General features: G+C 38.0%; 5 protein-coding genes and 1 long non-coding RNA gene across 10 annotated transcripts; 5 read left to right on the forward strand and 1 right to left on the reverse strand.

The window, feature by feature from the left end:
- Nucleotides 1-102: 102 nt before the first annotated feature.
- LOC106393877 lies at nucleotides 103-1914 on the reverse strand. The gene is made up of 3 exons (XM_013834528.1): nucleotides 1534-1914; nucleotides 1200-1422; nucleotides 103-1151 (listed from the first exon to the last, which is right to left on the reverse strand). The coding sequence occupies exons 1-3, from the start codon at nucleotides 1912-1914 to the stop codon at nucleotides 103-105; spliced, it is 1653 nt and encodes a 550-aa protein (XP_013689982.1).
- A 2088-nt stretch (nucleotides 1915-4002) lies between these two features.
- Nucleotides 4003-10907, forward strand: LOC125586341. Its single transcript, XM_048756362.1, has 2 exons — nucleotides 4003-5075; nucleotides 9299-10907. Exon 2 carries the CDS (start codon nucleotides 9309-9311, stop codon nucleotides 9873-9875), a length of 567 nt encoding a protein of 188 aa, XP_048612319.1. The 5' UTR covers nucleotides 4003-5075; nucleotides 9299-9308; the 3' UTR covers nucleotides 9876-10907.
- Nucleotides 6071-8332, forward strand: LOC111205770. The gene is made up of 2 exons (XM_048756361.1): nucleotides 6071-8123; nucleotides 8216-8332. The coding sequence occupies exon 1, from the start codon at nucleotides 6350-6352 to the stop codon at nucleotides 7052-7054; it is 705 nt and encodes a 234-aa protein (XP_048612318.1). The 5' UTR covers nucleotides 6071-6349; the 3' UTR covers nucleotides 7055-8123; nucleotides 8216-8332.
- An 828-nt stretch (nucleotides 10908-11735) lies between the features above and the next one.
- Nucleotides 11736-13712, forward strand: LOC106392179. 2 transcript variants are annotated; one of them, XR_007322830.1, is made up of 4 exons: nucleotides 11736-11895; nucleotides 11983-13033; nucleotides 13125-13175; nucleotides 13318-13712. It is a non-coding gene; the product is annotated as an uncharacterized LOC106392179 (long non-coding RNA). The 2 variants fall into 2 exon arrangements; XR_001278727.3 differs by having other exon boundaries at nucleotides 11736-13033.
- A 3680-nt stretch (nucleotides 13713-17392) lies between these two features.
- On the forward strand, nucleotides 17393-21093 carry LOC106391059 (filament-like plant protein 7). 2 transcript variants are annotated; one of them, XM_048756359.1, is made up of 6 exons: nucleotides 17393-17610; nucleotides 17924-18042; nucleotides 18338-18461; nucleotides 18540-20283; nucleotides 20346-20394; nucleotides 20472-21093. In XM_048756359.1, exons 2-6 carry the CDS (start codon nucleotides 17974-17976, stop codon nucleotides 20946-20948), a joined length of 2463 nt encoding a protein of 820 aa, XP_048612316.1. In that variant the 5' UTR covers nucleotides 17393-17610; nucleotides 17924-17973; the 3' UTR covers nucleotides 20949-21093. The 2 variants fall into 2 exon arrangements, with proteins under 2 accessions (XP_048612316.1, XP_048612317.1); XM_048756360.1 differs by having other exon boundaries at nucleotides 17412-17615.
- Nucleotides 21094-21935: 842 nt separating this feature from the next.
- LOC106391060 (histone-lysine N-methyltransferase CLF) lies at nucleotides 21936-26897 on the forward strand. Of its 3 annotated transcripts, none has more exons than XM_048756356.1 (17): nucleotides 21936-22213; nucleotides 22404-22505; nucleotides 22578-22903; nucleotides 22973-23134; nucleotides 23280-23364; nucleotides 23563-23697; nucleotides 23786-23833; nucleotides 23905-23976; nucleotides 24058-24746; nucleotides 24848-24998; nucleotides 25087-25310; nucleotides 25402-25533; nucleotides 25668-25758; nucleotides 25888-25935; nucleotides 26041-26169; nucleotides 26252-26329; nucleotides 26419-26897. In XM_048756356.1, the coding sequence occupies exons 1-17, from the start codon at nucleotides 22151-22153 to the stop codon at nucleotides 26611-26613; spliced, it is 2730 nt and encodes a 909-aa protein (XP_048612313.1). In that variant the 5' UTR covers nucleotides 21936-22150; the 3' UTR covers nucleotides 26614-26897. The 3 variants fall into 3 exon arrangements, with proteins under 3 accessions (XP_048612313.1, XP_048612314.1, XP_048612315.1); XM_048756357.1 differs by having other exon boundaries at nucleotides 21963-22213; nucleotides 22413-22505; XM_048756358.1 differs by lacking the exons at nucleotides 21936-22213; nucleotides 22404-22505; nucleotides 22578-22903 and having other exon boundaries at nucleotides 22979-23134; nucleotides 23535-23697.
- Nucleotides 26898-27390: the final 493 nt, after the last annotated feature.

Raw genomic sequence — 27390 nt, forward strand, 5'->3', positions numbered from 1 at the left:
AATAACACATAGTAATTCCAGTAATACAAGTAGTCCAAATAACACATAGTAATTCCAGTAATCCTAGTAGTCGGAATAGCACAATGTAACAAATTTCAACAATCAAACACATGAACCTGAACCACTTCCACATTCAAAATACGCTGCCATACCTCTTCTTCTAGCTCTGCATGTGCATGTGCATGTGCTTGTGGCTCTCCCTCTTCCACTCCCTCTGCCTCTTTTTCCTCTTCCACAAGCTTCTCCTGCTGATGGTTTCCTTGTTTGTTGTGGTTTTCCTTTCTTGACATCAAATTCTGGAGGAAGTACTTTCTTTGCTCTAATTTCTTCTGGTATAACCCAATCAGACATATGAGGAACATGATATATTGTCCTGTGATAAGCCAAAGCCCATTGCTCCACCAAATAGTACTTAGAACAATACTCAGATAGATGGAGTTCCGTTCCCGCTTTATCAGTCATGAATGTGGCAGCAGCTACTGCATGAACACATGGATATTTGTCTTTATCAAATTGCTCACAGGTGCACGTGTTCATAGCCATGTCCACGGTATAACGTTTCCCGTCACTACCATGCACACTATACTCGAGATGGAAGTTGTTTAACTCGTCAACCCGAATAAACCCTGCATCAACACATCTTTTAGACATTTCCTCCTCCACAATAGGCACAAGCTTTAGTGCGGGTGGCATCTCAGCTGCCTCCTTCCTGTGCTTGTTAAACCATTCAGCAATATTTCCAATGATAAAATCAAACATTGGAAGTAAGGTGAACTTTCTTGCGTCCTTAATAACACCGTTAAAAGATTCTGCTGAATTGGTGGTGTCAACATTGTACCTAACTCCTTCAAAGTAACATCTAGCCCATTTCTTTTGTTCACAACTTTTGTCAAGATACTCCGCTGCACTAGGATATTTCCTGCCAAAAGCGTCATAAAGGACCAAGAACTCAGCCTCTGTATAAGCGTGTGCGCACTCCATAAACTTAAATGCACATGTTTCTCTGTTGTTATGGACGTAGCCTTTAACATTTTGAGACAAATGCCATATACAATACCCATGAGCAGCCTGAGGGAACACTTGATATACTGCCTTGATCAAGCCTTTGTTTCTGTCCGAAAGAAACACCAATCCAGGGAGATCTGATATCACTGATTTCAACTGTTCTATAAACCATAGCTAACTCTCATATTTCTTACCATCTGCAACACCAAACGCAATTGGGTAGTGGTGATGATTGAGATCCTGAGCAGTCGTAATAAATAACACTTCACCATAAACAGTCTTCAGGTGTGTTGCATCCACAACGAGGACTTTTCTCATCGTGCGAAATCCTTCTATGCTAGCTCCCAAAGCCCAAAACAGATACTTAAATTTTTTGCCCTCATCCACAACCACACGAGTTATTGTGTCAGGATTCACCTGCTCCAGCATGTGCATATAACAATATAATAAAGAATAACTCTCTTCAGGAGTTCCGCGCACTTTATTAGTAGCTAGTCTTTTTCCTTTATATGCCGTTGTGTATGATACTTCCACAGCAACTCTCTGATAAACCAAATCGATCAGAGCTTTGGGACGTGGTGTGTCAAAACTTCCAGGATAATCTTGGGCCAGGATAGATGCAACGATTTGTGGTGTGCCTCTCCTTCTATTAGGCAGTGTTCTTGTGGTAACAACAGGACATCTCTGCTGCTTGATGTAACTTCTAACTGACCAAAGATCTGAATTCGTTAACTTTGCAACACGCACAAACCACTTGCAGCCTTCTTTGGCTCCTCGGCATTTTATCACATATCTCTTAGTATCCGACTTAATTATCTCATACTCAAAACACTTCAGATGTGACGCCGCCTGAATATGAGTTTGCGCTTCCTCCTTGGTTCTAAATTCTTGACCTAAAACCAAATCCATGCCATCATCCCACTCCTTATAGACAACTGGTGTGACTTCAACTGAGGGTCATGCTCCTCTTTCGGTGACATTCTCATGCATCTCAATGTCTTCGTAAAGTGTGAGCACACCACCAGTACCTTCATTATCAGTTGCATCCTTCTCAGTACCTTCTTCATCACCACCCTCTGTCTCAGTAGCCTCTGTATCAATAGCTTCTGTATCAGTAGCCTCTCTATCAGTAGCCCCTCTTTCAGTAGCCTCTCTATCAGTAGCCCCTCTTTCAGTAGCCTCTCTATCCGATAGACTGCCATAGAAATCAGTGTCATCATCCGTTTTGTTGAACTCCACATGTAGAACACTTTTACAATTCTCTTGATTTACTTGCATTAGATAACCAAAAACGTCTTCATCCTCCCAGATATATGATGGCTTGTTCGAATACATTACCATTGGAAAGTAACTAATCTTCGCTTCCATCTTATAGTCATCTACCTTTATCTTTCTGCAAATACTATCGATGTCAAAATGAGTTAGCTCGCTCAAGTCAGCTTAGCTCATGGTGAGCTCAGGTCTTTCATGACCTAGCTCGGCTCAGCTCATTTATTATATGAGCTTCAATATACAAACTCGAACTCAGATCATCTAGATCATGAGTTAAATGAGCAAACACGCGATCAGACATAAAAAATAAAAATAATTACAAAATAAAAAATAGAATATCAATATAATTTTAAATTTAAAAATCCAAAGCGTTAATATTTAAAAACTAAATAAAACCAAGACTTAATAATATACTAAATCAAAGCTAAATCAGGGGTCCAAAAATATATTTTACATAAAAGTCTTGTGATGATTCATATTCAAACTATTTATCTATTCAAATCGTAAAGATATATATTCTGCATGAAAGTCTTAGGAATATTTAGTTTTATATTTTAGTTCTAAAGATATATGATATGATGATATATATCAATACTCTTTTACATTTTAGTATATATGTATTACTTTTTGGTTTTATATTTTAATTTTATAAGATAAATATGATTAGTATAGAAATTATTTTTTCTTACATAAGAAAAATAAAAGTCATCCATATATATATACATATAAAGTATAAAACGACCAAACTCATGAGTTAGCTCATGTTCATTAAAGATCGTTCATATAACTCGTGATCTAATTTAAGCTCGATCATTAAACTCATTTATTAAATGAACCTAAAAAATAGAGATCATGCTCATGAAAAATTGAGCTGAACTGAGCCAGCTCATGAGCTATAGCTCATTTTGACACCCCTAGCAAATACGCTCAACCAAAACAGAGCGTGTGATCTCATCCACTGATTTCTTCAACACAATAGTGTGAATTTCATCTTCCCCTTCACCATCTCCCGAAATCCATTTCATTTCAGCCCCATCTTTAATATAATATCCTCCATAATCAAAACAAATGATTGTACAATGCGGATTTTGCATTTTCCTGAAATAAAAATGAATTATAATTAGAATTAGCATTATTAAGAAGTTTAAATTTAATTCCCACGCTGTACACTCTTACTAATACTAATTTTTTTCAATACTATATACATAGTAAAACCAGTAATACTAGTAATATTTGTAAACATAGTAACACCAGTAGTATCAATAATACCATTTTGCCTTAGTAAAACGAGTTATCTTAGTAATACCCAGAAATTATCCTTGCACTAATTAATCAACTTTTTAGTCCGATTTTGTTCGGATTTTGCATTACCCATGTTATACAATTCATATTAATGAAATTACACCAAAGAAATCATCAAAACGGGCTCAAAACATACATAAAATATACCCTAAAACCCATAAATACAATTTACAAAATCCTTTTAAGTCTCTTAAAATTTGCATTCAACCTTTCTTTTGTTACACTAGCCGATATATACACTTATTTTTATAAGTATTCCAGCAAAAATTTCATCAAAAACGAACATAAATTAAATCCGAAATTCATATACACAGTTTTCAAATTCGTTTTTTCTCTCTCAAATTTTCATCAATTCTTACTTTTTAGGTTACCAATGGTTTACACAAATATTTAAAAGATATTTCACACAAAATTTTATGAAAAACGGACAAAAATTACCTGATGTTTAAGCTTCAAAATCGCCAATGAAGGGTGGGGAAGAAGAGTTCCTCACGCGGAGAGAGGAGAGAGGAGATGAACATGAAGACATGTGGGCCAAGGGAAATCTGATTGGTTAAGGTTGTTTGTGGATCCCATTTGGTTGTTGTGTTTGGTTGGGTGTATTTAATTAAAAAATTAAATGAATTAATGAGGTGGAGAAGAAATATATTAAAGAAAAAAAGGTTAGTATAGGGAATTCAAAGACAAATGGGTAATAGGAATAGAGAGGGGATAAGAAGAATGAATTTTTCTCCATAAGGGCATTTGGAGTTAAACTACTATAATGTGTCTTAGCTATTATGTTTTATTTTAACGTACTAAAAAAATATATTTTGTCATGATATGAACACTACAAGAAATATGGTTATTGGTAGCAGTTCACGGTAGCACGAATTCTCAAACTGCTACCAAAAATGGTGTAATCCGATACCCATCTTTTTCATAGCGTTAGTTCCTCGCTAGAGATAAATTTAATCCGGGAAAAAAATTAATAAAAAATACAGTAAAACAGAGTAAAGTGGTGTCGCGATGCAAAAGACTTGGGTTTAGTTTTAACCTTTTCCGCCTCTCCTTCACTCTTCACATAGAAACCATCGAAGAAAAAAAAATGATTGGGAAGCCCAATCTCTCCGATTTTTGATCGATCTTCGTGTCTGAACGGTGTTGTTTTCGCCGGCGGTCAGATTCCCGGTGAACCCATATTCGATTTTGTCTGTAATTCCTTTGATTTATCTGATTTCTCAGATGAATTCCTTTGATTTGTTTCAGCTTTTACAATTTCGATTTCACCGAAGATTAGGAGGAGAGAAGTCAGGTTACAGAATCACGAGAAGTCAGGTGGTAATCAATTCCGTTTTGCATTTGATATCGTCATGGGCGAACACGATTGTTCCTTTCTCGACTGAAGCTTTGAGTGTTCCTTTCACTTCTCTTTTGCTTTGCAGGTTTTAGGTTTTGATTGTTCCTTTCTCGAGTGAAGCTAGTGGAGTTGAAATCCGAAGGATCTTATTGATCAGGTGATTCTTTTTCAGCCAAATAGAAGTCGTTTCTTGTTGATCTTTTTGAATGACTGAGTTATAGTATCTGATTGAATCGTTGATTGTTTATGTGTTCCTCTGTGAATGTCATTGTGTCTGTTTGGTGTATGTTTGACATAATCTTATGGCTTTGTTTGATTTTGTTGGTCTATCGGTTAGAAACTTAGAACATAAAATGGTCGAAAAGTCATAGGTTCATCTAAACAGGTAAGGAAAAACAATATATATTATAGGAACTGAATTTTTGTGTGTGATTAAGAGTGTTGAAATTATGCTTTCATGTGTCTAAACCGAAGAGCTGATCCTGGTTATGAGAGTGGTGCGTGGGAATTTGTGAGGTGTGTTGGTGCAGATTTGCGAGAGTCTGAGTTGATCATTTGCCCATGTATTGATTGTCGCAACGTAGCTCGTCACTCAGCCAGTGTTATTGTGGATCATCTAGTAACAAGAGGAATGGATTTGAGTTACAAGATGAGGGAGGATTGGTATCACCATGGAGAAGTAATGTCAGGGACTGACAGTAGAAGCAATGGAAGTGAGAAGAGGAATGAGATTTTAGGGTTATACCAAGCAGCTGCCTTTGTTGATGAAGAGTTTCTTAGGCATGGTGACTTAAGTGAGGTTGCTGAAGGTGAAGATAAGGCAGAAGATGAGTTTCTTGCTAAGCTAGCCGATGCAGAAACACCTTTGTATCCAAGTTGTGCTAACCACAACAAGCTCTCTGCAATTGTTTCACTCTTTAGGATAAAGACACAGAGTGGTTGGTCTGATAGAAGCTTCGATCTGCTGCTTGAGACTTTGCCACAAATGCTACCCGAGGATAATGTCTTGCACACGTCCTTGTACGAAGTGAAGAGGTTTTTGAGATCTTTTGATATGGGTTATGAGAAGATACACGCCTGTGTAAATGACTGCTGTCTATTCAGAAAGGAGTTTGAGAAGCTAGAAAAATGTCCGAAATGCAATGCTTCAAGATGGAAGATTAACTTGCGCACAGGTGATGTGAAGAAAGGTATTCCACAGAAAGTTCTAAGGTATTTTCCCATAATCCCACGGCTGAAGAGGATGTTCAGGTCAGAGGACGTGTCAAAGGACTTGAGGTGGCATTTTACTAATAAGAGCACTGATGGAAAAAGCAGACATTCGGTTGATTCTGTTACTTGGAATCAAATGAATGACAAATACCCTTCATTTGCCGCTGAAGAAAGAAATCTTCGGCTTGGCTATCCACAGATGGGTTCAATCCTTTCAACATGAAGAATGTGAACTACAGTTGTTGGCCTGTTTTGCTTGTCATTTACAACATGTCACCTGAAAAGTGTATGAAGGAGGAGAACATCATGTTGTCGTTGCTGATTCCTGGTCCAAGCCAACCTGGTAACAATATTGATGTGTACTTAGAACCGCTTATAGAGGATCTAAACCACCTGTGGGAGAAAGGAGAGTCAACGTATGATGCAGTCAGCCACACCACTTTCACATTAAGAGCTATGCTTCTCTGGACTATTCAGGATTTTCCAGCATATGGGAATCTTGCAGGCTGCAAAGTAAAGGGCAAAATGGGTTGTCCTGTGTGTGGAAAAAATACAGACAGTATGTGGTTGAGTAACTGTAGGAAGCACGTTTATATGTCCCATCGGAAAGGTCTTCCTCCCACACATCCTTATAGAGGAAAGAAAGCATGGTTTGATGGGAAAGCAGAGCATGGGAAAAAGGGTAGAATTCTGAGTGGTCATAACATAAGCCATATACTTAGAAATTACAAGAATGATTTTGGAAATGTGAAAGTAACTGGTAGGAAGAGGAAGATTAATGAGACGGTTGGATCAGACTCCAATACGGATGATGAATCCAGTGATTCAGAGGAAGAGGAAGAAGCAGTTGATGAGGAAGAGCTATCTAGATGGAAGAAGCAGTCAATCTTTTTCAAGTTGCCTTATTGGGAAGTATGTTTCTAATCTGAAGATATATCAGTTTTTCTTAATTGTGCAGTCACCACCTTCCTTTGACACTATTATCTGTGTTTATTTTGTCTAGGATCTACCAGTTAGACACAACTTAGACGTTATGCATGTGGAAAGAAATGTTGCTGCAAGCCTTATAGCTACATTGTTGCATTGTGGAAAATCAAAAGACGGTCTTAATGCGAGAAAAGATCTGGAAATGCTTGGTTTTAGGAAGGATTTACATCCTCAACCCCGTGGGAAAAGAACATACGTTCCTCCCGCTCCTTGGTCTCTGTCCAGCAAAGAGAAGAAAGTATTCTGCAAGCGGCTATCGGACTTCAGAGGTCCGGATGGTTATTGCTCAAATATATTAAGGTGTGTGAAGTTAGAAGAATCTAAGATATCAAGATTGAAATCACATGATTACCATGTCTTGATGCAACAGCTTCTCCCAGTTGCTATTAGAGGTATTAACTGAGTCTTTAAACTTTGTAATAGTCAAGATTAAGATGTCCTGACTCTATTCTCAAATTATATTTTTGACAGGATTATTACCTAAAGGTGTTAGGATAGCTATTGGCCGCCTGTGTGCTTTCTTCCATCATCTCTGTCAGCGGGTAATCGATGTAGAGAAAATTACAGTATTGGAAACTGAAATTGTGGAAACACTCTGCATGTTTGAGAGGTTTTTTCCTCCAAGTTTCTTCGATATAATGATGCATTTGGTAGTTCATCTAGCCAGGGAAGCTCGGTTATGTGGACCAGTTCATTTCCGATGGATGTACCCATTTGAGAGATACATGAAAGTGCTGAAAGACTTTGTAAGAAACCTTGCAAGACCAGAGGGTTGTATTGCTGAAGCGTATCTTGCAGAGGAATGTGTTAGGTTCTGCAGTCAGTTCTTGAAAAAAACAACAAGTTATGAGGAGAAACCTGATAGAAATACTGAGTTCGAGAGCAGCTCTATTCTTGAAGGTCGTCCAATATCTGCAGCCACTTGTCGTGTTCTTTCTGAGAAGGATATGAAGATTATACATCTTGCTGTGATTCAGAATATGGCAATCGTCGAACCTTATGTGGAGTAAGTCTTTCAAAGCTACTTTCTTGTTTTTTTAGTTACTGTCGCTTGTGACTTTATAGCGTAGCTAATACATTGTTTGAATCCTTTTGAAGCATGCACCTACAGCATCTACAGGACACTAATGAAAAATGTAGACGTGATGCAACAACATTATGGAGACTTCATTCACAAAAATTTGCTTCTTGGTTAAAAGACCAGGTAATTTTCATAATATGAGCAACAATTTAGTTTTCTGGTTTTGGCTATAGATATGTATTGACACTTAACATATTTTGTTATAGATACCTATTAGCTCAGAGAATCACGAGGAGACACTGAAATGGCTGGCCTACGGTCCTCGTCTTAGCTCTAGGTCTTTCACTGGTTACATAATTAATGGTCTGCGGTTTCACACGATTTCAGTTGACAGGCAAAGTCAGAACAGTGGTGTTCTATATGAGGCAACATCTATGTGTAGATCTAGTGCAAAAGACACTTCGCAGATGGTTGATTTGGTAACATACTATGGCAGAGTGTTGGAGATTCTGCTGATCGATTACAATACCTTTTACATTCTTGTATTTCGCTGTCAGTGGGCAAATATAGGTAACAGAGTGAAGGTTGAAGATGGCTTCACACTAGTCAACCTCAACCAAAGTCAAATGGTTTTTGCAGCTGATCCATACATCCTCGCCTCACAAGCAAAGCAAGTCTTTTACTCCAGAATAGATGAGTCATTTAGTTGGTATGTAGCTATGAGAGGTCCTACAAGAAGATACCGTGAGGAAGATTCTGAAGATGGACATGCAGATGTTGGTCATATGCCAGCAGTAGTAGCCATGGATGCTGATGACTTGGTTGATGAATCTAGAAATGCTCGAGCTGACTGTGAAGGAATATATGTTTGAAAATGAAAAAGTTGTGATTTTTTGGATGATGACCAGAACTTGATATTTCATTTTTATTGGAGATGTTGGGATAACAGATTCCAGCCCATAATCTGATGAATTGTGTTTGTGTAATGAAATTATTTAATTTTTTGATAATGGGGAGGAATCTGTGAAGCTGTTTTTTGATGAATTGTGTTTGTGTAATGAAATTAACTATGTTTCTGATCAGTTGCTTTGAGTGTTGTTTGTTGTTGTGTTGTTTGTTGTTGATTTGCTTTGAGACTAACTAACTCTTTTATATTTCAGGTGAACTAAGATGGGGAATCGGAAGAACAAGCGTGTGAAGAAGCAAAGGACAGATGTAGAAACGGAGGTTGCGGAAGATCAATTCCTCGAAAATATAACAAACAGAGAAGTCTCAGATGAAATGGAGGCAGAAGAACATAATCAAATGAGGACAGAGGAGAATGAAATGGAGGAAGAAGCAGAGGGCTTGGGGGAGGATAAACAGAATGAAATGGAGGAAGAAGCAGAAGCTGTTGATGCAGCTGATGATGTGCATACTCAGACTGACACAGCTACTACATCACAGCGTAAAAGACGCCGAGGACCTACAAAGATGAAACACATTGCCAAGGATCCAACTGAAAGGCAACATGTCGACTTCACAGATATGGGGGATCCTTGTGGTCCAGGTTCTGTACTGTTATCCTCCTACTTGGGTCCCTTAGTTCGTGAACATGTTCCGGTGATCATTGATAACTGGAGACAAGCCAGTGAAGAAATCAAGACTGTGCTCTGGAAATCTATTGAGGTAATAAGAAAAAAATTTACATTTAACTACGATCCATTTTACTTGTATTTGAATGTGTCTCATTGCTGACTACAGATGAGGTTTGACATGGACGAAGACTTTAAAAAGGATGCTGTGTTTAAGCAGATGGGATGTTTGTGGAGAGCATCCAAATCACGTCTGGTAACATCTGTTAGGAAAGCTCCAACCATTAAAGCTAGGATGAGCATGCAACCGAACAATGTTTCTACAGCTGAATGGCGTAAATTTGTCAAAGAGAAGACCAGTCAGGCCTTTAAGGTTGTCAGCGACTCTTACAAAGAAAGAAGACAAAATCAGATTCCTCACACCTGCAGCCGTAAGGGAATGGTGAGGCTGAGAGAAGATTTGGTAAAGTCAAGCGAAGATCCATCAAAAGTGTCGAGGCTCCGAGTTTGGGTGAAATCACGAACAAAGAAGGATGGTACTCCTGTCAATGTTAATGCAGCTGAAAAGATTGTAAGTTTTCATATTGATTTTAAGAAGTTGGATCTGCTGGTTGCTGCTTTGTGATTATTGAAATTTTAATGTGTTTCCAAAGAAAGGCATCAGAGATCGAACTTGAGGGTCATGCCGATTCAACGACAACGAATCCAAAGAACGATATGCTATCTCAGATACTGGGACCTGATCAACCTGGACGGTTGCGAGCGATGGGCAGAGGCATTAGCATGACCAAATTGAATTGTTTACAGGTTAAGGACAACTATATCGCTGCAATGGAACAAAAACAGGTCTCTCTGCAGGAACAAGTTAATGATTTACAGAAGACCCTTCGCCGAATGAATAATCAGGGTCCTGCAACTGATGTCAGTGAAAACTCCTATAACAAGGTATGAATTTAATTAATCTGGCTTACTCTATCTATATAATTGTATAGTTGCATTTCATTGACATTGCTTGTACTTCATGTAGAGTGTAAATAATACCAGATCACTTCCCAAGTGTTATCTGGTTGACTGGGCTTCTGTCGATGAGAAAGTTGCTGAGGGACGGGTCGTTTCAGCTGAAGCTGATGAGTTAGTTAATGGGATTCCTTTAGGGCCTCACGCTGTGAAGGTTTTGGTTGAAACTGCAATAAAAGCAGACACTTTTTTATGGCGACCTGCACATAATATGTTTACTATGGAGGATGCAGTTGGCGAAATGATTGCATGGCATTCTGATCACTGTATTGTTGCAACAGCATGTCTCATTCCAGAAGACAATGCTCCTACAGTTAAGTTTCTTCTCTCTCTGTTCCTAAGTATGATTTTCCTCTATACCTGAGTATGATTCTGAGTCATTTTTGTTCGATGTCTTTGTTGTGTTTGGCAGAGCCCTTTCACAAGTTCAGTTAACAAATGCAAGCTCATGGACTATATACAGAAGGAGGAAGTGGTTGCTTTAGGCCGATGGCAGACTAAAGAACCAAAATCATTGGTGAATGGACTTCCTCTTGGTCCTAATGCAGTAAAAGTGGTTGTCGATGAGGTACTAAACCCAACGGCATTCATATGGAGGCCTACTGTAGGAAAGACAAATATGGAGGATTTTCTGAACTGCTATGTAGCATGGCCTGCAAATTGCGTTGTGTTTGAGCCAGATATAACAGATTCTCCACGTCGTCAACAATCAGATTCTAAAGCAGTGAGTTCATCTTCTAAGAATCAGAAATCTCCATTAACTCCTCCAGCTCCTAAGAAACCATTTACTCCTGCATCTCCTCTTCGCAGATCTGAGGTACAACTATATTGTTGAATTGTTTGATTTGTTTTTGCTTTCTGTGATGCTTGAATTTTTGCTTCGTTTTTGCTTTCTGTGATTGCAGCGTAACAAATTCAAGCCAAATCAAAAAATCCAGCTGCTGGATCTGTCTGGAAACAAGGTGATCGTCGCTGAAAGACGTTGGTCTTCGAGTAATCCTGAGCATCTTGTCCACTTTCAGCCTTTGGGGCTTGGTGCTTGTAGAGTCTTTGTGGATGTTGTGAAGGTGAAAGATGCATCTGTGTGGAGGACTTCATCTGAGATTGAGTATATGGAAGATGCACTTGGAAGCACTCTTGCTTGGCCAGAGGATAAAATTATAACGGTGAGAGTTTTGTTTATTTTTTTGTTCTTTCTCACTTGGAAGCACTCTTGCATAAATGTGAACCGAAGGTTATGTCTTTCTTTTCAGGTTTGACAAAAGAGCAGAAGGAACCAGACAACTATTTAAGTTCTTGTTGACATAAATGACTTGGTGTTTGCTGTTTCAGAACATGGCTTTTGTTTTTCAATTACTCGGTGTTTCTCTTTTTTTCATGTGTCGGATGGATTGAAATGTTTGTATGGTTTGAATGATTTACTTAAGTTAAGACTTTATGCTATTGTGTTTGATCCATTTTATCATTTCAGTTTTACAAAGGCCCAATAAGATAAATGTCCATATCTAGTTTACAAAGAACAAATCACTATTCTCGGTTTAGGGCAAGGATAGGGGTTAGGATTCTCATGTTTTTGTTAGTGATTAGGTTTAGAGATTTCTTCTAAGATTTATTCTAATTATAGTTTTGAGGTCTTTTTAAAGAAACTATAACACACATTAAGACAAAATTATATGTTAATCACAAAACACATGATGTAGTTCCCTTTCCACATTATCTTTCTTGTGAAAGGGTTAGCATATGTAGTGTTTAGTTTGAGGGTTAGGGTATATTGGTGTAGTTAAAGTGTTTAGTGGTTTATATATTTAGAAATTGATGTCTAAACTTAAATTTATATTTTAGAATCATGATTATAATTTTTTACAAATTTTAGATATTTTTAAAAATATTTATAAATAACCAGAAACATAATTTCTCTTCTTTTTTTAATAGCCATCGATTGATATCTCAGATCAAAGGCCCATAATCCACCATCCATCAGCTATCCTCGTTCTCTCTTCCCATTGGTTGATTATTTTAAGGCAAGGATCATAATCTTGTCCGTTCGTAAATGTTAATCTAACGGTTCAGAATTGTTTTTTCTTTTATCTCCTTCCTTCTCTCTCAGAACGTACGCCCACCGCAAACTAGGTTAGAGAGTTATCTCAAACCACCACAAATCTCTTTGTGACACCACGAGCCCACCTCGACCCACCACTAATCACTGTCTACCCATCACGATTCCATCTCAAACAACCATGATTCTCTCTTAAGTGACCTCGATTTCTCTCTCTGGGTTTCCATCGAACTCATCCATATCAAAAGGTCTGCGCCCTTTAAAGTCTAAACCCTAGATTTATTTCATCTGTATGATTATTATATATTTCTCTAATTAAAAAGGTAACAACTCTTACAGATCCTTATAGATTCGAACCCTCACAGATCTGGGTTGGGAACTTCTTCAAAGGTCAGAGATACTCGATTTCCATTTATTCTTCTTCAAATATTATCTTCGATTTATTATTTCTTCTTTGAATAAGTTTTCATTTTCAGTTTAGATATTCATATTCAAATATCTATTAAAGTTCTAACTTGTGTTAACTTTACAGTCTAGAAACTCTAATGGAAGGAAGGAAGAGCATCGTATGTGCACTGCCGGCATCTGGAGTGAGACCACAACTACTCCAAAAACAAAAACCACAACAAGAAGCACTCAACAGAGAACAAGAACGAGGACAGTCCTCGGGAGGAAATGATGTGGAGGAGATAACCAGAACAGAGTTCAGAACCTCTCTTGGCTACTTGACACGCATTGAGGAACCTGAAGAAGACATCGACCCAATGTTCAGAAACTCATCTCTTTTCAGACGCCCACCACAAGCACAAGGACAGTCCTCGCGAACCAAGTCTGGCCGTCATTACTAATTGTTGTTTATGTATGTTGTTTATGTCTGTTGTTTATGTATGTGTTTTTTTGCTATATGATGAATCAATTGTCAGCACATTATAGTGCTTTCTGCATATTTCTAGTCTGGTTACAATTACTAAAAATTCCATTTTTTAATTTTCTTTTTTTACAATATTTTCCAATTCTATATCCCATAAAAAAACAAAATTAGTAAATCAAACCGAAAAATGTGTCAATATAGAAAATATTAGCTACTCAGTATTACCTAGAATATAAACGTCATAGCACAAGTAAGACGATGTATTATAATATTCAATGGCACAAAAAAATTGCTATTAAATGTTCAAAAATCCAAAAAAAAAACTGAATTACAAAAAGGTATTCCATGACAAAAAACAAATGTCATAACAAAATATTTCATGGCACACGAAAAGTGCCACATAAAATATTTAAATAGCGAAAAGAAATCGCTATAAATAGGTATAATATAACACATGACCAACGCTATAATATCTGTATATTGTTACAGCACGCGAAAAAACGCTATGCTAGGGGGGGGGGTCTATTATAGCTGCGGCTGTCACGGCGTTCTTCGAAACGCTATGAAAACGATATGATAGCGTTTGTCGGGTGCTATTAATACCGATATTTCTTGTAGTGGAAGTTCAGTGATCAGCTATAAATATCAAAGAAGACATACTTTGATCAGCTATTTTCTCTAAGAATATCTGGGCACATAGACAATACATAAGCAACCATAATTATACATATTCATCAAGCAAACTACTCAACGTACTATCTTAAGGATTATCATTTTAACCGGATAAACGGGTCTAGTGCAAAGTTGCTTACCACTTCTTCATCATCATCCAACTTTCACACTTTGTCCTGCTTCAACGTAGTCACCATGTCCGTTTCTCCATTGACTTTGAATATAACAACAAACATGTCAAGATACGCAAATGAACAATGTTTAATATGGCGATAAGACAATTCTTGTACACACTATCTACGTTTTACAATAGACCATTATCTATGCCCATTGTAATTAAACTAATAGGATAAGAGGGAGATGTATAATTTATCTTGAAGAGTTTATGCTATAAAACAGAACGGGTTATTGCAAAGATGCTTACCACTTCATCATCATCATCCAACTTTCACACTCTGTCCAGCTTCAGCGTATCTAATCACCATCCGTTTGTCCATTGACTTGTAAAATAACAGCAAACAGGTAAGAACATGCAAATGAAAAATATTTAATATGGCGATAAGCCAATTCTTGTATGTACTAACAGTAGGGGCTTTGAGCAGAAGCGGTAGAAGCATCTGCGTCTGGTCCTTGATAACATATACATTTTCAGCCATTACTAAATAGTATTAGTAGTTCAGAACCGGGGCTTCTAGCCCAGGTGGTAAAGGGTTCACGGCTGTGAGTTACGCCACCTGGGTTCGAAACCCGGCCACTGGGGAATTCACATGCGGAACCCCAGCGCTCGAGACCGAAGACCGTTCGCGGTGAGTCACATGGTGACGTCCTGGTAGCGTCCTTGCTCAATTCGTTCTCTAGTCTGGACCACCACGGTGGGGCCAGGATACTCGGTTACCAAAAAAAGTATTAGTAGTTCAGATAGTCAAACTAGCTAGCAATCAACTCAAAGGTAGCTGGACTGAAACTGTTTGACAGCTCCTTTTTTTGTGTGCTTACTGCCCTTGTTTTTAAGAGTTGTCCAGGGCCAGGCCTGCGTAAAATGATAAAAGGGAGTTTAACTCATGACAAATACATCTTGAGGAGTCTATGCTATAAAACAAAACTTTTTTTTATATAAAAAAGGATATTATATTAGTCAAGATAGAAGTGGTTTGAGAATCCATACCGGAATAGAACAACCAATAAAAACTAAACTCATATGAAAAGCTCGGACAGTCTTGGCTAAAGTGTCTACTATCCGGATATGCATCCTTAGAACGTGCGTGATCTTGAAGTCTTGGAATCGTCGTTTAATAGATGCTAGCTCTGCTAGTTTTGTAGAAAAACTTGGCCATGATGTCGGATCTTGATCATTACAACGACATCCTTGCAGTCCGTCCCAAAGTTTTGACATGTTGTGTGTTGAAGCGTATTCCCCATAGACCAAATAAGAGCATCTAATTCTAAATGCAGAGGAAGCACTCGTCTCTCTTTGTTTTTCAATCCTAGTAATTATTGATTTCCAAATTCCTTTAGGCATACCCAACCATATCCACTATGTTGTGACTCCAAAGTCCATGATCCATCTACCAAACAGATACTCTGCAAGCGTAAGGCTTGTATATTCTGTCTGGTGTGGTGGATGTGCATCATTTGAGATCTTTAAGTTTGCGTCAAACCAAGCATGACATTCACGTTTAGCATGTCTAATTAACTCCTGCGGATTCCTTATGATTCTTTTAAACAGTTTATCATTTCAGGTTTTCTAGACATACCAAATCCATGGATATGGATCTCTATCTCACTCTAAAAGAAAACTTACAAGAGAATTTGGTAAGAAGATTTGATTAAAAATTAAATTAGATTGAAGTGACACTAATTTGCAACTGATGAGTGAGTATCATAGAGACCGAGCACAAGTTTCTGAGTAGTGTTATTAAACATATACAAAGACTGATCACCTAAAGCTTAGTTGGCTAATTACATCTTTAATTGGTCTCATTACGAAGTCATTTCTAAACAAAGAAGGCGTATGCTTGTTAATGAAGTGATTAGCAAAAAGTAGTATGTTTATGGGAAATATAAGCAATGCTGGTTAAAGTTCATGCATCTTTCATGACAAGAAGAGTCTGCTGCATAAACAGAAAACCTACAAAAGAAGTCTTAAAGCCAATATGTAAAAGGAAAAACAAATAATAAAGCGAATATAATCTACATATTAAAAATGATTTTATAATGGTGATTTTTTTTTTGAAATAAAGCATTAAGGAGTTAATTAACATGTATTTTTTGTATAACATTAACCACATTGGTTCTATGATCTAACAGTGTCCAGACAATCATTGAAAAATTCAATTGATGAATAAACTCCAAACAAAAGTTATCAATCTATGGATTTAGGTGAGCAATCCAATAATACTCAAATAAATATTAAATATATATAAGACATGAACACAAGATAATAATAATAATAATAATAATAATAATAATAATAATAATAATAATAATAATAATAATAATAATAATAATACAGTTTGAAATTGTGTAATACGATTCATGTGACAGATACTATTTTATTGATGGGTTAATTTAAAACAAAATGAACATTATTTTATTGGACAAGCTATTTGTTAGTTTATAATTAATTTCCATTTAGAAAGATACCAACCTCCAAGTTTTAAGACAGAGATGGTAAGGTAAACTAAAGCACATCAAAAATTTGATTAGACTGCACACTTAACTCAATTAATTATTCACTAAGCAAAAAGCATTCCTACAAATTAGTTAATTACTAATCACTCTTTCAGTTAAAAAAAGAATTAATAAGCTATAAGCTTAACGTTTAAAAATGTATTAGAACTCCAAGGTCCATCTGGATGATTAAAAGCATTTCCTACTAATCACTCTTTGGATAAAAAGAAAAGTAAGAAGAAATAATTAATAAACTATCTCAGCTTAAGATCTTTAAACATTAGATTTCCGAGGTTCATGAAATTGATAAACATGTTTGTGTTACCATTAAATAAAAAATTTTAATTAGTCTCGAAGGATCCAACGTTCATTAAGCGTACGTGGCCCACTTCGATCAGATCGTACCCGACACATCCTGTCTCACTCTACAGTCTCTCTCTCCCCATCTCTAGAGTTGTTTTGGAGTAATCTTAAACTTTGCCAAACAGTCCCTTTTCTTCCTTTAACCCTTCTCACCTGTCTCTATATTCTTCACTCTCTTGCTTCTTCCTTTGTCTTCTCTGTTGTTAGTTTCCTCGAGACGATCGGAGCAGTGTTGTACTTCCCTTTAAGGTGAGGAAAGTTTTGTTTTTTTTTCTTCATGGGCTTTCTTCAAATCTTCTAAATGTGGCTAAAAAAGATCTTTACTTTATGTGATTCAGTCATGTGTTTCTATTAAAGTCTTCACCTTTATTAACTGTTTTGTTTTTCTAGTGTAGGTAGTGCATGTAGAAGCCATTGATTTAGCTTAGCTTGAGCTTTAATCTTTATTTTCTAATTTGGGGTTTTGTTTTGTTCTTAACTCCCAATCTGGACTTTGTTTTTTCTGCTTGAGTTTTATTATGCAAATGGGTTTCTAGAAGTCCTTTTTTTTTATGTGTTATAGGATATTGTAAAGGATTCAAGAGTAGTTGTGTGGCTTGTGGGAGGTAAGAGATGGATCATAAAGCATGGCCTTGGAAGAAGAAATCAATGGAGAAAACAGTTGTTGAAAGCAATGGAGAGGTAAGTGTTATATTTGATGATCACATTTATGTTTTCTTGTTAGGTTGGAAAATGGATCTTCTTTGCTCATTTATTTATCTTCTAGAGAGATGTTTCTACTGTTAGTACTTAGTGTGATCTGTCCCACTAGATTTTTTATTATCCTTCTTGATGATCTTTGTAAAGCCCTCCAAGCTTTTTGCTAAGATTTAATGTAAATTTGAAACAACTTTGATTAAGAATCTTCTTATGTTTTGTCTCAGCAATAATCTTTGCAGTATTTTCTGATCATGAGCTTGATTGTTCTTAAAACTAGATTGAGAAGCTTCTTGCTGACAACATAGAGCTGGAGAATCGCCTTAAAAATCTAAATGATAAGCTTACCTCTGTCAAAGCTGAGAGCAATAAGCATAAAACTGAGACACAAGAAGCAATAGTTGGTAACTTCACTGAATCTTAAGCTGTTCTGAATCCAATCTACATACCTTATTTTAATACATTTGTATTTGTGTTACCAGGTTGGGAGAATACAAAAGCTGAATCAGCATCTCTCAAGAAGAAGCTAGAAGAAGCGTTGAATGAGAAACACATGAGCGACGAGAGGTCCGCTCACACTGATGCAGGTCTAAAAGAATGTATGCAGCAGCTTCGCTTTGTCCGGGACGAGCAGGAGCGAAGGATGCACGATGCTTTAACAAAAGCATCACAGGAACACGAGCGAAGATTGATGGTTATAAAGACGGAACTGGCAGACACTAGCAAGAACCTTGCAGAAGCAGAAGGGGTGAACACTCAGCTCTCCAAGGCTTTGTTAGCAAAGAAAAAAACCGTTGAAGATCTAATCACAGAGAGAGAACGCATCCGCGCTGATAACAATGCGATGGTGAGCAGTTTAGAGTCAAAGGAGAAAGAAAACGTTACGCTGAGATACGAAGTCAGAGTGGTGGAGAAAGAGCTCGAGCTTCGGAACGAAGAGAGAGAGTTTAGCCGTCGAACCTTTGAAGCAGCTCATAAACTTCACTTGGAGAATGTGAAGAAAGTTGCAAAGCTAGAACAAGAGTGTCAGAGGCTGCGTGTGCTCGTCAGGAAACGGTTGCCAGGACCCGCCGCTATGTCCAAGATGAGGAGTGAAGTAGAGATGCTGGGAAGGGTAAGAGTCAATGGAGGAAGCACTAACGGCGCAATGATCAGTAACCTCACTGAGCAGTTATGCTTACTGGAGGAAGAGAACAAGACATTGAGAGATGCTTTGAACAAGAAAGTCAACGAGCTTCAGTTCTCAAGAAGTATGTATTCTCGGACAGCTTCTAGATTACTAGAATTCGAGGAATCTTCTAAAGGAACAACAAACGCTGAGCCAAGCAGGAGCAGCAATGTCTCACACGAAGTCTCTCTAGCATCGTTATCAGAGTTTGAGAATGATGATAAAGTTAGCTGTTCTGATTCTTGGGCTTCTGCTTTGCTTTCAGAGGTGGAGAATGTGAAGAACAAGAAGCAAAGGGGTTCGAGTTTGGGTAGAACTCCTAAAGCTTCAGAGATGAAACTAATGGATGACTTTGCTGAAATGGAGAAGCTTGCAATGGTTACAGTACCTGGAAGTTCTCCTATCTTCTCTTCTGATTCCATTTCAGCTACTGGTCCGGTGGAGAACGAATCTAATGAAGATATCAAGTCAGATTCAACGAGCAAGCTACCGCAATCTCTTCATACTGTCTTGAAAGCGATCATGGAACATAAGCGTGTTACGCAGAGGAACACTGATGAAGTACTTGAAGAGATCAGACAAGCTCTATCAGGTGTGGAGGGTGCACCAGAGACAGATTGTGAGATCAGCAAATCAATTCGAAGAATTGTTGAAGTTATCGAAGGAATGAGCTTAAAAGATGAGAGGCATGTCTCAAAGGGAGAATCAGAAAGGCTTTCTGGCTACACTGCTCGTGTCTTGCAATGGAAAACTACAGAGCTGAGTATTGTATTGCAGCGGTTTCTCCAGACTTGTTACGATCTAATAGACAGAAAAGCAGACATTAAGAAGTTTGCGGAAGAGTTAAGCTCTGTAGTGGAATGGATGGTGAACCATTGTTTCTCTCTACAAGATGTTTCAAGCATGAGAGAAGAGATCAAGAAGCAGTTTGAATGGGACGAGTCACGGAGTGGAAGTGAAGTTGATATTGGACTACTTGGTCTGATCTCGGAAGCAGATGAGCTTAAGAAGACAGATGATCCGTTGATTGAAGAAGAGGCAAAGGACAAGACAGCAAGGTAAGTCTGAATGGTTTGAAGAATTTGATCAATCATAGCTCTGATGTATCCTCTTGTTGCAGTGTTTCAGCGAACGAGCTCAAGCTGGAGGAAAAACAAACCATGCGAACTGTAAGTAATCAGCACAAGATCTCAGATTCTCTTACATTTTTGACAAATAAGAGGTTTGATTGTCTTTGATGATTCAGGAACTGGAGATCACTGCTGCTTCTGAGAAGTTAGCAGAGTGTCAAGAGACGATTCTAAATCTCGGGAAGCAGCTTAAAGCATTGACTAACTCAAAAGAAACATCTTTACTTCCAGACAACCTCACACCTGACCTTGCTACTGAGACAAAGCCAGAGAAGAGATTGACCACTCAAAGATCATCTCTTCTGGATCAGATGAAGGCAGAGGATCATGACAATGGAGAATCCAAGGAGGAGGAGAAGAAACCTCAAGCAGTAGATAAAATGGGAAAGGGAGGCAGTTCTGTTTACAACGAAACCATTGAAGCCTTGGAACAGATTCTTCTCTCAGACAAGAAAAGCAAAGGCTCTGAATCAAATTGCTTCGCCGTTGTCCCTCAGAAAAAGAGCAGCGGAGGTAAGAGCCTGTGGAGAAAGCTGTTGGGGAGGAAAAAGAAAAGTAAGACCATCAAGCTTCCTAATCCATTTGCCACCTAAGAAGATGTTATAATAATGTCATCTAATCCATTTGATCATATGTTTCTTTTTTTGTTCCTCGTATTATGCAAACTAAACTGTCATTTTCATAGAATTTTTGGCAGCATATGTATAAAAGATACAATTAAGTAATCTTTTGATCCAATGTATCTATCTTTGGCAGGGGTTTATCATACCCCGGGCTCATCTTGGGCGAAGCCAAGTAGTAAGCACTAACTGTATGTGCACCCATTATTTTTTCATTTTAAAAAAAAATAGTGTAACAAGTACAATAAAGTGTTAGAAATTTAGGAAATGTTATCTTTAGTGCACCCATTATTTTTTCGTTTTAAAAAAAAATTAGTGTAACAAGTACATAAAGTGTTAGAAATTTAGGAAATGTTATCTTTAGTGCACCCAGTAATTAATTTTATCTCTGGATCTGCCCGTCTTCACCAATGGAATTGTAAGAGGTAACAAACCTTGCTTCATACCAAGTCACAAAGTAGACCCAAGTGACTTCTGTTGAATACGCCAAGTCAATATGATATTGTGCGAGTGACCACTGAGATGAAGCTGAGACAAAACTAATATTACATGCTGTAGTTTTGGGTCGGGGGACTATGGATTGTGGTCCCAAAACTGCTTGGGATATTTATCTACGTCTCTATCTTTGAATACGCTGGAGAAATTGAGTCAAATGTTTAGGAGGCTGAGCTTTATCTATGATTGTCCTTGATGAAACATACATGCAGAATGAAAAATGTGGGCCTAGAATAAAGCCTAGAAAGTTGGATTTTAAAAGCCTATGAAAGATCTGAGCCCAGCAACTTAAAAGAGGTTATGCTTCTTTCTTTCTTGTTAGAAATCAACACCGTCCCGTCGCCGGAGAGCCACTTACCTGATGTACAGTAAATATTTCAAATCGACCTGCCACGTCATTATTTTCCCACCAACTATATTTTATTTATTTATTTTTAAATCAAACATAAAAAAAAAAGTTTATAATATACACGCTTCCCGATTCAAAACAACTATTAATAATGTTCTCTAAAAGCATCTGAAACAATTTCAATCTAATTTTTCTAATCCGAACAAGAAGATAAAAAAAATAAAAATCGAAGATAATCTTCCTTAGGGTTTATACGACCCGCGCCAAGTTCCTCCTCTCGGATCCTGACCCGAACCCGCATTTTCCTCGGTTCCGATCTGGCTCCTCGACAATGGCGTCGGGAGCTTCGCCTTCTTCTTCCGCCACCAGATCGGACCCGCACAAGCACTCTACGGTGCATCTTCTCTCTCTCTCTTTCTCGCTATTTGAGGCATTGACTATTCTTTGCTTGTGTGTTTGACTGTGAGATAACCAAATCGAAATTGCTTGTGTTTGCTTCTACTTGGATCTAGAGATTGCTGCATTGATGAGATTGCATTTGATTGTTAGATTCCATTTCTCAGATTTCTCTGTCACATTTGTAGACATCTCAGGCGGAGAAGAGAGCTCCAGCGTCTAAGGAAGTTGCAGCAGTCATAGATTCGCTTAAGAAGAAGCTTGCAGCTGATCGGTGTATCTCAATTAAGGTCTAATATTGCTTTCATTTGTATGTTTTGTTGTGGTTCTCTATTACTGACTGCTTGATTCGTTTTGACCAGAAAAGGATTGATGAGAACAAGAAGAATGTGCGTGGCATTACTCAATCCACTATGAGGTCGTGTATGGAAAGAGGAGGCGGTAGCTATAAAGACGGTAGTGATCTCTTGGTTAAGAGGCAAAGAGATTCGCCTGGTATGAAAAGCGGACTCAATGCAAGTGATGCTGATAAGAGCAACAACCATAGCAGCTTCTTAGAAGATGGGAATGCCAGTTCAACAACCATGGTTCAAGGGTCCAGTGTCCCTGTTAAGATTTCCTTGCGCCCAATCAAAATGCCTGATGTTAAACGTTTGTCGCCTTATACCACATGGGTTTTTCTGGATAGGTATTTTGACGAGAGTACTTGACACACAAGCCCTTGTTGTTTATCTTATCACTGCTGAAAATGATGCAGGAATCAAAGAATGACTGAAGACCAGTCTGTAGTGGGTCGAAGGAGAATCTATTATGACCAAACCGGCGGGGAAGCACTCATTTGCAGTGATAGTGAAGAGGAGGCAATTGACGAGGAAGATGAAAAAAGAGCTTTTGTGGAGCCTGAAGATTTTATTATTCGGTTAGTATATAGAATAATAAATAGCATCAGTCTTATCGTTCGTGATTGCTGTGTACTTGAATTTTAATCGCTCAATGTGAGCCTCTTGATGTTATGTTCATTGTTATACATTTTCACGCTCACTTATATTCTTTCATTTCTTCAGCATGACCCTTGACCAACTAGGTCTTTCAGACTCTGTCTTGGAGGAACTAGCAAATTTCTTGTCCAGAAGCTCTAGTGAAATAAAGGTATCAGCAGCTTTTCCCTGTCTATTCCTGGTATGAACTATCACGTCCTATTTTCTTTTAGAATCCATGGCATACTTAATTGTAGGATTTGACAACAGAGTGAGTTGATGCATCGTTTAAAAAAATCCATTTAGTTTTCTTCCAGCCTTTTCCCAATTGGCTTTTTGCAGAGATATGAACACCGAACATCTTATACAGGCAAGATATGAAGTGCTTATGAAGGAAAAAGAAATATCAGAGAGTGGCGATAATCAAGCAGAGAGTTCTCTTCTTAACAAAGATATGGATGGAGCATTGGATTCTTTCGACAACCTGTTCTGCCGTCGATGCCTTGTTAGTCCGGCTAACTTCTGGAGTGGTTATAACTTTGATGCCTTAGCAAGAATTTGTCTCCTTTTAACAGTGTTATGCGTCTATGCAGGTGTTTGATTGCCGGCTGCACGGGTGTTCGCAGGATCTTATATTTCCTGTGAGTTAGTGCCAAATGATTAATTTTTATTTATAACTATTGTTTCTTATTTGTATTTTGTGGATGTTTAGGCTGAGAAACCAGCTCCATGGACTACTCATGTGGATGAAAATCTAACCTGTGGCGCAAACTGCTATAAAACGGTAAATTTGCGTTATCCACGTAGCTAATCTCATCTCCTAGAAAGGCTGACTTGATGAAAATCATTGTTTTCAATCGTTCAGCTTCTCAAATCTAATAGAATTCCAGCAAATGGCACCACTGAAGATAAAACTGGCACTTCATCAGATGGTGCGGGTACTAAAACCACTTCCAAGTTCTCCGGCAAACTTAATAGGAAAAAAACAAAAACCTTCCCTAGCGAAAGCGCGTCGTCTAATGAAAAATGCACGCCGGAAACCAGTGACTCAGAGAACGGCGTTCAGCAGGATACCAATCCTGAGAAAGTTTCATCGTCATCAAAGGTGAAAGCTAGTGGGAGACGTGGAGGTCGTAAGAGGAACAACAACCGAGTTGCTGAGCGAGTTTCTCGTAGGACTCAAAAGAGGCAAAAGAAGTCAGAAGCTTCCGATACTGATTCCATCGCCACCGGGAGTCGTTCAGCAAGCGATGCAAAACATAAAGATAATGAAGATGCTACATCCTCTTCTCAGAAGCATGTAAAATCTGGGAGCTCTAAGAATTCAAGAAAGAATGACACTCCTGTAGAAGACTCCAAGAATTCTGTGAAGGGTGACGATCCTGTTTCACAGTTAAATGCTGTTGCATCTGAACCGTGTAGCGATGGAAGTTTAAGGAAAGAAGAGTTTGTGGGTGAAAATGTATGTCCAGGAGGACTGTCTGAAGATAAATCGTGGAGACCACTTGAGAAAAGCCTTTTCCAAAAAGGTGTTGAGATTTTCGGAATGAATAGGTGAGTAACAGATGCATTTAGCTACTGCTAAACTGTCATTCCGTGCCAGGTTTCTCAATCTGGTGGGATATAGTAATTATTAATTATTTGTTTCTTCGTAGCTGCATGATTGCTAGGAACCTTCTGTGTGGTCTGAAGTCGTGTTGGGAGGTCTTCCAATACATGACTTGCTCGGAGAACAAAGCTTCCCTCTTTGGAGGTGATGCATTGAATCCCGATGGCTCTTCCAAGTTCGATATCAATGGAAATATGGTATAATGCTTATATTTTGTACATATATTCCTATTATAGTGCAGTTATTTCTCGTCAGAACTAATAATTTAGTTGTTGGACGAACCAGACTAATAACCAAGTGCGGAGAAGGTCAAGATTTCTACGTAGAAGAGGCAAAGTGCGCCGGTTGAAGTATACTTGGAAGTCTGCTGCATATCATTCAATTAGGAAAAAGAGTACTGATAAGAAAGACCAGCCGTGCCGTCAATTCAATCCATGCAACTGCAAAACTGCTTGCGGGAAGGAATGTACTTGTTTGCTAAACGGAACTTGCTGCGAGAAGTACTGCGGGTAAATGTTAATCTAAGATCATCCACATATATATATATATATATTTCTCAGCCGTGAGTTTCATCACCGACATCCTCTGTTTCCTGTGTAGTTGCCCAAAGAGCTGCAAGAACAGGTTTAGAGGTTGTCATTGTGCCAAAAGCCAGTGTCGGAGCCGTCAATGTCCGTGCTTTGCTGCAGATCGGGAATGTGATCCTGATGTTTGTAGGAATTGCTGGGTCATGTAAGTCTATTGGCGATGCAAATGTTTACGCTTTGGTTTTGTGTACTGATTGGTTGCTTAGAAAAGGATCAACAACACATTGCTATTTTCTGGATATGCGCTAATACTGTGTCTAAATAAACCTGAATATGCAGTGGTGGGGATGGTACGCTTGGGGTCCCTAGCCAAAGAGGCGATAATTATGAGTGCAGGAATATGAAATTACTCCTGAAGCAACAACAAAGGGTAAATACTTTGCTTTAGTTGACTTTATAATCTATTACACTGCAATTGCATAACTAGGAGGAGCAATCAAATGATTGAAGATCAAAGATAAAATACCAAAGTTTGCTGCTTCTTTATTTGTGAATTCAGGTTCTACTTGGAATATCTGATGTTTCTGGTTGGGGAGCTTTCTTAAAGGTAAATTAGATGAAAAACTTGTCATATAGAATAGAAGTCATCTTGAGATGGAACTATGTTTGGAGTTTGGACTTGTTTAAGAACATATCTTGTTTCTTTTTACAGAACAGTGTAAGTAAGCACGAATATCTCGGGGAATACACAGGAGAGCTGATATCACATAAAGAAGCAGATAAACGAGGGAAGATATATGATCGCGAGAATTCCTCTTTTCTCTTCAATCTAAATGATCAGGCACGTCTCTCTCTCTCTAGGTTGTGTCTTCAAAACTAACTCTGCCATAAACCACATAACGTTTTTTTGGATTTGCTTGCAGTTTGTGCTCGATGCTTATAGGAAAGGAGACAAACTGAAATTTGCCAATCATTCCCCTGAACCTAATTGTTACGCAAAGGTAAAAAAAATTGCAAGTGAAAAGACACGGTTTGGTTTTGGCATGATGGGTTCATAATCTTACTGGAGACTCTCTTTATCTGTGTTAAGGTCATTATGGTTGCTGGAGATCATAGAGTGGGTATTTTTGCAAAGGAGAGGATATTGGCTGGAGAAGAACTGTTTTATGATTACAGGTATGAGCCAGATCGAGCTCCTGCTTGGGCCAGAAAACCCGAAGCTTCAGGTTCTAAGAAAGATGAAAATGTTACACCTTCTGTTGGTAGACCCAAGAAGGTTGCTTAGTTGCAGGCTTGCAGCAACCAACATTGAATCGACACAGAAAAAAAAAACACACCATTAATCTTTATGATCTACTCCCTGGAAGAAACTTACAAATTCATACATTTTGCTGAGTTTAAAGAAAAGCTTTCTCCCCTCGGATTTTCAATTCTTTCTTTCATTTCATGACATGATGCTTCAGTTTTAATTTTTGTTTCGGCATTGATTAGGTTGCAAGAATTTTGAAGTGTTGTACATTTCTGGATTATCATTGCATTCTAATGAGAACTTGAGAGTTTGTTAGGGTATGTAAATTACTGATGAGAAGATCAAACTAAAGGAACTTGGTGAGCTTTATGCTGAAGCCAAGTTCGTGTTAATTCTCTACTGATAACACTGCCGAATGATGGAGAAAACATAATTAAGTTGTAAAATGGTTTTAATTATGAAGCAGTCAGTTATGGTATATGTAAACCAATAGCAGCTAGATCGCTTATTCATCTCTATAGAGCAATCCTCAGAGGAAAACAAACAAATCTTATTCATTTCCTATAACCCTCGGAGGAAAACAAAAATCAGTCAACAGTAAGAAATAGAAAAAATAAATTAGGAATTTAGATCTAAGCGTACATTTATGGTACGAGTTTGAGAGGCAGGGCCGGTTCTGGGTTAAAACGGGTAAAACCCTTGTTTTAGGTGCCACAATATCTTATGTATTTTAGGGGTAGTAAATTTGTTAAAACTGACAGTGGTTTAGTGGTTTGAACCAATCAACATGTGGAGTGTTATTTCGATTCTCAC

The sequence above is a fragment of the Brassica napus genome, chromosome C4 (genome assembly GCF_020379485.1).
Source record: "Brassica napus cultivar Da-Ae chromosome C4, Da-Ae, whole genome shotgun sequence".
Classification (NCBI taxonomy): domain Eukaryota; kingdom Viridiplantae; phylum Streptophyta; class Magnoliopsida; order Brassicales; family Brassicaceae; genus Brassica; species Brassica napus.